Consider the following 11,882-nt stretch of genomic DNA (forward strand, 5'->3'; position numbering starts at 1 on the left):
ATCGATGGTTGTTGGAATGTAGTAGGAGAGAGAGAGGGTAGGTGGGTTTGATTTGTTAACAAGTTGGGTAATACATGGGCCGCCATTTACCTACCTTTTGACGTTATATTACTTGCAAAATGCTAATTTGTTGACTCAATTCCCGGATCGTTATGATAACAATTGATGTGGAGTATATAAATTAAATAAGTTCTTTCTCTTAATATACTAGTCTTTTGGGATGAGTTCTCCTGTTTGGTCAGCTCTTTAATTGAGAGCCTAAATGGCTCGGAGTGGTGGCGGGGCAACGAACTCGCCGTGACCAACGAGTACGTTTGGGGCTGACTCGGAGTGGTGACTCACGGAGTGGTGGCCGGGCAAAGAATCCACCGTGACCAACGAGAACTCGGAATAGTAGCCTGACGAAGGACCAGCCGTGACCAACGAGGGCAAAGAACCAGGATTACAATAACTCATAATAACTCTTATTTATGGTTCGAGATGGTGGGAAGGCATAACTAGTTGTTGTGCACGGGTGGATTCCCGTCGGGCAGCGACGTAGCTATGGTTCGATTGGTGTGGCTAGTTATTGTTCGCGGTGGATTCTCGTCGGGCAGTGACGTAGCTGTGATTTGATCGGTGTTTTGGAGGGTGAGATCGCGATGAAAGCACCAATCTGATAAGATAAAGCTCCTATTAGGTTGATCGGCGATCGATAAATATCTGTCGCGGGCGAGTGCCTGACTCGTCCGTCGAGCAACACAGTTTTCTCACATTGGAGAAGAGAATGAACGATAATATTGAGCACCAATTTGATAGGATAAACCTCCTATCGGGTTGATCGGCGTCTGTAGACCAGCGATCGATAAATGTCTGTCGCGGACGAGTGCTCGACTCGCCCGTCGAGCATGAAAGTTTTCTCACTTTGGAGAAGAGAATGAACGATAAAATAATATTGATATTTTTGATTTCTCAAATGTTTACAATAACTCATATTTATAATGCTAATAACTAACTTAGTGAACTAGAAAACAAAGATATGGAAAAGATACGCAAATTCCTAATTTAACTAACTAAATAATGTTCGTATCATAATTACACACAAAAAGCATTCAAATTTTAAGGGCAATAGCTGGGATATCCTAACTTCCGCTTCCGTCCAGAAATGTGGATTGACTATGACTATATGATCGTTATCTTTATTTTTGCTCTTCCTTTTGTTCATATGGTTCCTAGTTTAGTTTTGATAGCTTGGAGTTTCCCAAATTGTGGGATCTTCAGTTTGTTTTCTCATGTTCTGGTTTTGGATACTAGTCACTTTTGGGCTAGGATCATGTTTTGGAACGTTATATTTTGATTTTATTCACCGGTTGGGGGTCGGCCTAACCCCCCGCCCACTATGGGTGCTTTTGATTAAAAAAAATTAAGGGCAATAGGGCATTGACGTGTGTGGTTCGGTCCCGGAAGGGATGAGATGGGGAATTAGGGGACGCGTTACAATAATCCCTGTCTCCCTACATCGTGTTGCTTGGTTGAGAGACGTAGAGGGTGTTGCTCCACGCACCCACCCCTTATCCGAAGTTAGACTCTAGCTATCTATCTTTATTGAGCTTTTGAAAAATTGTGTTTAATAGCAATGCAAGAAAATAAGTCCTTGTAATTATGTTAAAAGAAGATTTTAATCAAAGACAAGAATCAAGGAATGATGGAAAATCAAATTAAAGGATATTTACAAGAATTAGAATTTATTTTCTACTATGTATTTACTTACTGGCCTATAAAAGGACGTGTATGACAACCGATAGAAAATTACTAATATGATGTAGTCTAGGGTTATCGAAACGGGTAGCGGATATCCGGTAATTTCCAACCCGACTCGATACCTGTTGGGTATCGGGTATCCGTTACCCGACCGAAACGGGTAACGGGATGGGATCGGGTATTCATATTTTGGGTTTTGTGGGTATCGGGTATACCCGATACCCGAGTGGGTAACCCGTTAGCCTCGAAAATTACCTGATTGTTTATTTTTATATAAGATATATTAGCATTTTATAATTTATTTTTTCCTCTATTAATTAAGGTTAAGTTTTTTTAACATTTTTTAATCTTATTCTCTCCCGTCTTTCTTGATTCTCATTCCACCGCCACCACCCGCTAGCCTATTTCTTTTTCCTGTTACCTGCTGCTCTATTACACATATACATATATCTTAAATTGATTCTTGAATATTATTTTAATTTCTTTATTGATTTCAAAATTGTTGGGAAGGAATTCTGTGTTTACGAAGTAAAAGTTGTGTATGTATTCTTGATTCATTGTGAAGTTGTGATTCTTGATTCTTAATTTCACATTTTTCCAGCCGCCGGCTGCTGCCTTCTTGCAACAAAAAAAAAAATTAAAAAAAACCATAGTCGGGTCGGGTACCTGCAACGTCGGGTGCGGGATACCCCAGTCGGGTATCGGGTTATACCCAACACAGTGCGGGACGGGTATCGGGACTGCCATTATGGCTGAAATCGGGTGCGGGTACCCGTTTCGACACCCGTAGTATGATTCTTCGAGTTTTTTATTTTTTAAGTACTGTATTATATTATCTATTATGGTAGTATTAGAGTAGCTAATGATATATAACTAGTTGTTAGTTAATTGATTATGGCAATACATAAATTGATCCAGTTTAATTAACCCTTGCCCACACGTATCCAAACAAACTTTTAGCATAAAAAATATTGAAATTTTGAATTGGCTCATTGACACGAGCAAAAATTGTCGATGAAAAACTGAAATGGCTTCTAATTAATGAACAAAAACTATTTAGCTTGGTTACTAGATAAAAGTCAAAATTATCTTATTAGCTCCTTGGTATGAGTCTAAACTATCAGTGAAAATTGAAGAACTCTTAAATATTACTCCTTAAATTGTAAATTATTTTTAAAATTAAAAATTATTGCAAGTTGAGTGTCGGGATGTCTGATATTTAACTTGACGGAGAATGTTGGAAAGAAGATTTTGAACAAAAGCAAGAATCAAGGAATGATTATGGAAAATCAAATTAAGAGAATACTTGCTACAATTAGAATATATTTTTATATAGATACCCAAAATTAGAGCCTATAAAACAATATATTAATAGAAAATTACCCAAACACAATACTACTACGAAACGATGTAGTCTTTACAATTTTCGAATATTTTATTTTCCGCATTCTATATTTTATCATATCATTTCGGTAATACAAGTAAAATCTCGTATATAGTGATCTTTATTAGTATCATTTCGGTAATACAAATAAAATCTCGTATATAGTATAGTGATCTTTATTTGGGTAATACATGTGCATTGTTGGCTAAGTTTATGTGCAAGTACAATAGCGCGTTTTATTTTTAATACCACGTACACACAACACAAGTGATATATGTCTCTTTTATCATAAAAATAGTCCTAATTAGATGTAATACGGAATTTAAGAAAAGTGATTTAAAAAGTTGATAGTAATTAATCGGTATTCATATCATCGTATATTCATATGTAATACAGTAATACCACTTATAATTTTTTAATCACACGTGTCAACTCAATAAACTAAATCAGCCCTTTTAAATCATGAGTGATTACTAGTTCAACTTGTCATAAAAAATTAACGACATTATATTCAAAAAAATAAAAATTAATAATATAATTAGGGATACACGATTGATGAAAGCAGTTAAACTCCCACGTTGTCCCCCTAACTCAGCAGTTATTTGTCAACCGGCTAATCCATTTCAAAAATCCAACCGTTTTAAACCCTATTTTCCTGCAATCAGTTCCCAAATCAAAATCCACAACCCAAAACCAAAATCTCCCTTCTCCCAATCCAAAAAAGAAAAATAAAAAAATGGTGCGCGCAAGCAACGGGATGATCATAGCCCTCAACGTGGCAACCATGGCGGTGGCTCTGAGCGCCATGGGCTTCTCCCTTTGGTTCCACGTCAGAGACGGCTCCCAATGCCAGCGAATCCTCAAGACTCCTCTCCTCGTCGTCGGCGTCGCTTTACTCGTGGTGGCCGCAACGGGGCTCGTCGGCGCCATCACGGGCTCCTCGCCCGTCATGTGGGCCTACCTCTTCATGCTGCTCGGCCTCATCGTCAGCCTCGTCGTCTTCACCGTCTTCACCGTCATGGTCACCAACCGCGGCGTCGGCCGCGCCGTCTCCGGCCAGGGCGTCGGCGAACACCGCCTCGGGAACTACTCCAAGTGGCTGCAGAGGTACGTCGTCAACGCCAGGAACTGGGACGAGATCAAGAGCTGCATGATCGATGCGGGCGTGTGCAAGCTCGCGCCGAATGTGAAGACCGCCGACATCTATAACCCTATCGTGGTATGTTTTCTGTAATTACACCATTCATACAAAATGTTTCCCATTTGTTTATAGAATTTGAAATTTACATAAATTATAGTACTACCAAAAGTTCCATCTTAATAGAATTTTTTATTTATATTTACTAAAGGTGTCATCATTAGAAATTAGGGCAAATATTTGTTTTTTACCAAATTGTGTATTTATAATGTTCGTATGTATATATCATTATTTTATATTAGTACAAAATATTTCATGTTTTATACTCCATGTAGTTAAACTGAAATGTAGATGAAATTTTTTATATAATGCAAACTTCAAACATCATATGTAAATCAATATTTCATGTTGTACACAAAATTTCATCATTATTTCATGTTTTATACTCCATGTAGTTAAATTGAAAAATAGATAAAAATATTTGTATGATTTATATAGACTTCAAACATTTTGTATTAAAAGGTGAAATTTTTTGTATAATGAAAATTTCAAACATCATATATATCAATATTTCATGTTTGGAAAAAAAAAATTTATCAATATTTCATGTTTTGTATTCCATGTATTTAAAATGAAAAATAGATGAAATCTTTTGTGTAATTTTTATATAAATTTTAACATTTTGTATAAAAGAAACATTCTGTATGAGTTGTGTAATTATCCATGTTCGTTTCTAACGAATTAGGGCAAAATATATTTTCCCCCCCCAAATTTGCAGTCGGGTTGCTGCAAGCCGCCAGGCTACTGCGGGATGGAGAGGCGGAACTCGAGCTACTGGGTGATGCCGAAGAAGCATGGGCCCGCAGCAGGGGAGCCGGACTGCAAGGCGTGGAGCAACAAGGCGGAGGAGATGTGCTACGGCTGCGACGCCTGCAAAAAGGCAGTGCTGAGGAACATACGCAGAGAGTGGAAGATGGTGGCATTGATAAACATGGGCATCATCGTCGTCGTCACCGTCGTCTACTCCATCGGCTGCTGCGCTCTCAGAAACAACCGCTTCCATTACCATATTAAATCCCCACATCCACATGCCTAGTGCTTATGCTTCACAACTTATTAGTGTTCTACTTTTTTACATGCTTTTTTTCCCTACATACTATGTTTGTTTGGCGTTGTAATCTATCTAGTTTAGTTGTTAATTTGATGATGTTTCGTTTCAATCTCGTGCTTTATTTTATTCATCTATGTGTGTACACTCTCTTGAAAAAATCACTACAAGAAATGATCTAATTTTGAAAAAATCACTACAAGAAAAATGAACATATTATAGTACTACGTACTACACAACATTTCATTTTAAAAACTGTCGTATGTGTGTTTGTGGAGTATGTGAAAATTTGAACTAAACCGTCATATATAAGAAAAATGAATTAACAAAAATATATATGAAAACACACATAGCACTATATTAAGTTATCAAATTCTTTTATGATGAAAAATATAATAATTCAGTTATATAGTGTGTTTATTAATACTACTATAATAGTAATAAATTAATAATTTTTTAAAAAATAAGTGTTCAATTAACATGATAAAAATGATGCTCCATATATACATATGAAATTTTTTGAAATCCATTTATAACTTTGATGCATGATTCAAGTTTATCTCAAATTAACACGCATTTAGATTAAGATATTTAATTTGATTTAATTTTCCTTAATTAGGGTAACTCACAATATAAAATATAATTATGGCAAAAAAACATAAATATGATAATTACCTTATTTAATAAGGGAACTATGTTATATTTTCCATTATAGAGTCATATATATTCCTTTTATAATTCAGGCTTGTTTTGTAAAAATCGAATCCAATTTTGAGACGGATTTGCTTCAATCTATAAATAGATGACTCGTGAATGCGATATACCTCACAAAATTATTCATTAGCTCTAACTCTCTTCTCTCTAATTAAATTTGTCCATAAAAATTTCAAAACAATTCAATGGCTTCGAAGACGATTGTTTTGATCAGCAAAGAAGGGCAGAACTTCGAAGTAAACGAAGCCGCCGCGAAGCTTTCGAAAACCGTGGAGAACATGATTGAAGACGGGTGCACCGAGGGCGGAATCCGGCTGACTAACGTGGATTCGGCGACGCTCGTGAAGGTGCTCGAGTACTGCAACGCCCACGCCGCCGCCGCCGCTGATGTGGATTTGAACAAGTTCGATTCCGATTACAAGAAGAGTCTCGAGGATGATCGTCAACAGAAGATGCTGTTTGATCTGATTGAGGTAATTTAGTAATACTTTGTAGTTTTTTTTTAATTATTAGTAATTTAATTTGAATTGATTTTGATTTAGGCGGCAAATTACATGGATATTGAAAGTCTTCTGAATCTGACGTGTCAAGAGGTGGCGGATATGATGAAGGGTAAGACTCCGGATCAAATACGCACAAAATTCCACATAAAAAACGACTATACTCCAGAACAAGAAGCTGAGGTTAGAAGGGAGAATCAATGGGCGTTTGAATGAATTCATGGGACTATTTTTGACTTCTTTTTTTTTGTTTTTGGATATTATTTTTAGTACTTAATTCTAGTAGTATTAGTTTTTGTTGCTTAACAATTTATCTACGTTTCAGCAATCTGATCAATCATACTTATTTTTCACTTTCAATAATGGCATGGGAATTTGATGTATATTAGCGTGCAGATTTTATTTCAATCGTCTGAAAATTTATAAGTATCAACATTAAGCATATTGCAATATATATGCAAGGTTGATGTCAATCCAAATATAGTGTAATAATTTGAATTAACCCTAATGGAATTTGTCTCAAGTGATAACAATGCTCGTGACTATATATCAATCACGCCATCACGGGCTAATTAAAAAGAACAATTATTAATAAATAATATATGTTACACTTTCTTTCTTTAATTTATTAAATAAAAGATGTTACATTATTTTTTTACTAAGATCTCTTACATTAATATTTAATATGTCAAATATATGTTTTCTTTCTATTTAACAAATGATGCAAAATGAAGGAGAAACTGACTGAACGGAGAAGAAAATCAGAGAAACCCTAGTTTTTGTGAAACAGAGATATATATTATCAAAAATCAACTGCGTTCAACAACTTGCGTTCAAAAACAAAAAAAAAAACAACCCTATTTATAAGCGTCTAAAAACCCTAGAAAGTCAAAAGGAAAATAAGCAAAATAGGAAATTAAAACCTAATATCGTGGAAGGAAAAGCAATTTCTCCTAATATTTTCCCCTCTACTATATTTTTCGATCTATAAATTCTGCTAACTAGGAAATAAATAAAACATAAAATATATTTTTCTTAGCCTCCAAGTCTTGTCTTTTATAACTGCATTCTAAACTCTCTTAAAATTCTGTAATAGCCAAAGTGTAAAATGGGAGTAGTATATTCAATCATGACCAAAATCCATCACTGCAAAAAACTTGGAGTATTTTTTAAGGACACAAAATATAGAAAAAATTATTTGTGCTGGAAAATTTTAGAAAATAATAAAGCAAAAGAAAACATTTCTAAATTAAGAACAAACTAATTTAATCCTTTGCTATTTTAGGACACTTGCGTCCTCTAATTTTAATTAGAATATTAATAATAAGGACACTTTTTGAAACGTTGTTGGTATGTTTAGAAACACATAGCGTCTTTAAATGCATTAAAATGTCCTTAATATTTTTTTTATTGTAGTGCATGGTGGAAAATTTACAATATAGTACTATAAACTATCAAACATAGGTTATGATTTTATCTACGAATTTTAATACGTATAGAAAAAACTAAAAAATTGTCATAAGTCTGTTTATTATATTAGCGCTTATTACCTCTATTACCAATTGTTGTTGCAATAACTATTTTTAAACATAAATCAAAATATGAGCATAGATAAATGTACATAAATTCTATATAAAAAGTTAAATTTTATTAAATAATTTAATATATTACATATATATCCTTTTGCAATAATTTAGGAAAAGATTACGGATTACATCTTTTATGGTATACTCCTCTATAGGGCAGATGAAAGAAAATATTATTTTTTCATTTTATATCTCTAAATCAAACTGTAAATCAAGCGTAGATTTATCATAACTTTTTTATACTATCATTTAATTTTTGTTTTAGAAATTCCAGCGGTGAACTAGCCTAAAACTTAAGAATTTTGAATACAGTTGAATTTTTATTTTTATTTTTCATTTTTTTTCTCCGCATAAAAATGTCAGGACTAGGGAATGCGTTTTTCACATTTGTTCATGTAAACTTGTTAGTCTCGAGTGCCACTAGAGGTTCATTTAATTTAAAATTTAGTTCCTAAAAATTTGAAATTAAAGAAGAAATTTGATGATGTTTAAGTTGCGAAGTTTGGAAGTTGTGATTTCTTAAAAAAAAAAAAAGAAAAAAGAAAAGAAAAGTTGGCCTGCAATACTCTCAATGGTGGCCAAATAGACAAATATAATTATACTACATCCCACCTTTCATATATCTAGGAGTGGCAAAATAGATAGCGGGTAATGGGTAATTCTCATCTCGATCCGCTACCAGCCGGGTATTGGGTACTCGCTATGCGACGATAACGAAAAATGGAGCGGGATCGGGTAGTGTATTTTAGAGTTTTGCGGGTAGCGGGTATACCCACTACCGGTGCGGGTATACCCATTAGTCCCGTAATACCAGTTATTATTAGTATTAGTCATATTCCATCTTTTAATACTCCCTCCGTTCCATATAAATAAAGGTGTTTCAAATAGTTAAAGTGGAGAAAAAAAAAGTAAATAGTTAAATAATAATAGCCATATACGCACTTATTTTGAAAAATTAAAAATAAATAGTTAGAACGGAGAAAAAATAAAGTAAGAGAGATAATAATATAGAAAAGAGTATCTATATTATTATATTTCTAAAATGGGAGAAGAAAATGAAATGCCTCTATAAAGGCGGAACAATGGGAGTACTTTATATAATCTAAAAGTTCTTTTAAAACATTTTTATATTCCAACGAACATACAATTGAAACCTCATCGGAACTAGCTATAGAGTGTCCCCTTACTTTTATTCTCAATCTATTCAACGTTTACCATCGATATTAATAAAGTAAATTAGGGAACATTGACGGTTAATATTATGGTTTTCAAATTTTTTATTAGGATTTCGGGTCGAGTATGGGTACCCGTCACGGGTATCGGGTAATCCCGGTATGTCGCAGGGCGGGTATTGGGACAACAAATTTTACTAAAATCGGGTACGGGTACCCGACTTGTCGGATGCGGGTACCGGCGGGTAACCCATTTCGCCACCCCTACATATATCCCAAAATTCTTGAATGAATGAAAAAAAACTTCGAAAGCGTATAATTTATCTGTTAGATAATCATTATAACGTTTTGGTGATAAAATATTATATGACATAATTGACATAATCATTAAATATTAATATCACTATTTATAGTGGTGATTTAACCCTTACATTAATTTAATTACAAATAAATCTCAAACCAAAAATTCAAACAAAATTGTGCAAAAAAACAACTAGTTCCGAAAATGGTAAAGTTTGTTGCATCCATTAATAAAGCTACTAATTATAGCATAATTCCAACTCAAAAGAATGACCGCCGACCAACCACCGGCCGCCAACAATTTCCGAGCAAACGTAGGGTTTTGAGTCATGTGGAAATGCTAATTGACTTATTATTACTGTTCAAATTAATTTAAACAATTAATTAGCTAAATTGGGATTATCGATATAAGGCAAGTGAGAAATGTACCATAAAGTCGTGAAAAACGGTCTTGTGTTTTGCACCTCGTGGAAACCAATTATTGTCAAAAGCTACAAATGTTTTGTTGCATCCATTTGTTTTATGATCCATCAATTTTATTTTACCATTTGATTAATTCATTAATTTAGAGTACCACTTGCACATTAATCATTATTAATTTTCTCCCATTTCTTGGTTTTGCCCCTCTATCACATGTTAGAAAATCTGCGCCTTCACAACTGTGTGTATAAGTATATTGTATTTTTAAAATTAGATCGAGTTCGTTAGTTTGACTGCTTTTATGAAAATAGAGATTCACGTTTCCTGACAGCAGTCTTGTTTTCTTTAATTTATTGATTAGTTTGGGTTATTTCAACAATTATTCTAATGGAATGGTATTACTAATAAACTAAACGTTTGTAATGCAATTAATGTTTGTGGTAAACATAAGCATATGGTCCCTTCAATTTTGCAACCACATATATATGACAATATTAGGCAATAGATACATTTGTAATCTCTAACTGATTTTGTAAAAAGTCTTCTTTTCAAGAAATTATAGAGAAACAAAAATTATATAGAGAAAATTAATGAAATTTTTGAAATAGAATTACAAATGAGTCGACTTGAAAAAGATCTATTTTCCTAGGGCCAGCCGTCCATCCTATTGAGGTGCCTACAAATCAGCGAGGGGAATAGTCACTGAGTTCGCCGTTTGATGAAGACGAGCTACGTTGGATCATTACCCTAAATAGCATGAAACACAAGGAGATATAGCCGTGTGACACGCCCTCGTGTGGTTTGATGAAGACGAGCCGCGTTGGAGGATAAACATCGGGACCATGCCCCTGTGCAAACGCACGACCATTTACCTCACTTGCTTGTGTTGTCGTCTAGGCACGTCATGTAGTGCACAGCCGTTTTTTGTTTTTCTTTCTAAATTTTGAAATAGTTTTATGTTCATTTTTACCGTTTTTAATTGGTAAAATCTGATTTCTTTGATCAACTTACCGTGCATACCCTTCTTGTATATACTACACTCCATTCACGTAGTGCCAAGTATGAGCCTTCTGACTAGACAAAAGGTAATTAAGCGTAAAGCAAAGGGGAAGGCGATGACACGAGGGATACTCGCACGATCGTGGACAAGTTCAAGAATATCAACAAAGAAAATTCCAACATTCAATGAAAATTCTCAATAAAACCGTGCTTCATTTCATACTAATTTTGACTAGTACACAAATTTGAAATATATGTACCGCATGACTAGCATGTCAGATGGATAAAATATGATCAAAACAACATGCTTGCGCACAAGCATATTAAAACATATAAAGCAGAAATTAAGTAACTATAATGAATTAATCAAAAGTGAGATTAATTTGAAACTTGAGCAGCAATGCAGCATTGAATTGTACAGAAGAATATATATCAGATTCCGGTAAACGCATTTGGATTTGGGAACCAAAATATATTTAAAAACTAAACTAAATTCAATTTAAATAAAAAATCCACATTTAAAAATAGTAACTTTTCCTCGTTGCATGCATGGCGGCAGACAGGGGCAAAACACACTCTCTTTTTCCTATAACACATAAAAAAAATAAAAAAATAACTCCCACTTTTCTTAACTCCTAACTTTGAACATCAAATTCGAGTTCTCCGATGTACAAACTGTCCCATGTTTATTTAATATTATTATTTGAATTTAATACATTCAAGAATTGATTAAAATAACCAAGCTTTGACCTGATTGATTTTGTAAGTAGTACTATCTATATATATGCCCCAACACCCTCATATTTTTTGCATGCGTTTTT

The 11,882-nt window shown here is 34.1% G+C and overlaps 2 protein-coding genes across 2 annotated transcripts; both read left to right on the plus strand.

The window, feature by feature from the left end:
• Positions 1 to 3,853: 3,853 nt before the first annotated feature.
• Positions 3,854 to 5,482, plus strand: LOC125211317 (tetraspanin-8-like). Its single transcript, XM_048111051.2, has 2 exons — positions 3,854 to 4,343; positions 5,041 to 5,482. Exons 1-2 carry the CDS (start codon positions 3,861 to 3,863, stop codon positions 5,356 to 5,358), a joined length of 801 nt encoding a protein of 266 aa, XP_047967008.1. The 5' UTR covers positions 3,854 to 3,860; the 3' UTR covers positions 5,359 to 5,482.
• A 787-nt stretch (positions 5,483 to 6,269) lies between these two features.
• Positions 6,270 to 6,913, plus strand: LOC125217083 (SKP1-like protein 11). The gene is made up of 2 exons (XM_048118908.2): positions 6,270 to 6,557; positions 6,627 to 6,913. The coding sequence occupies exons 1-2, from the start codon at positions 6,270 to 6,272 to the stop codon at positions 6,798 to 6,800; spliced, it is 462 nt and encodes a 153-aa protein (XP_047974865.1). The 3' UTR covers positions 6,801 to 6,913.
• Positions 6,914 to 11,882: the final 4,969 nt, after the last annotated feature.

The sequence above is a fragment of the Salvia hispanica genome, chromosome 3, assembly GCF_029641045.1.
Source record: "Salvia hispanica isolate PSC_SH4W2 chromosome 3, Shi_PSC_v1, whole genome shotgun sequence".
Taxonomy (NCBI): Eukaryota; Viridiplantae; Streptophyta; class Magnoliopsida; order Lamiales; family Lamiaceae; genus Salvia; species Salvia hispanica.

Excerpts from the sequence above, each read along its gene's own strand:
- LOC125211317 (XM_048111051.2), top strand. The coding sequence starts at position 3,861 with ATGGTGCGCGCAAGCAACGGGATGATCATAGCCCTCAACGTGGCAACC. Across the intron at positions 4,344-5,040 it reads ACATCTATAACCCTATCGTG|TCGGGTTGCTGCAAGCCGCC; the intron begins GTATGTTTTCTG and ends CCAAATTTGCAG.
- LOC125217083 (XM_048118908.2), top strand. The coding sequence starts at position 6,270 with ATGGCTTCGAAGACGATTGTTTTGATCAGCAAAGAAGGGCAGAACTTC. Across the intron at positions 6,558-6,626 it reads TGCTGTTTGATCTGATTGAG|GCGGCAAATTACATGGATAT; the intron begins GTAATTTAGTAA and ends ATTTTGATTTAG.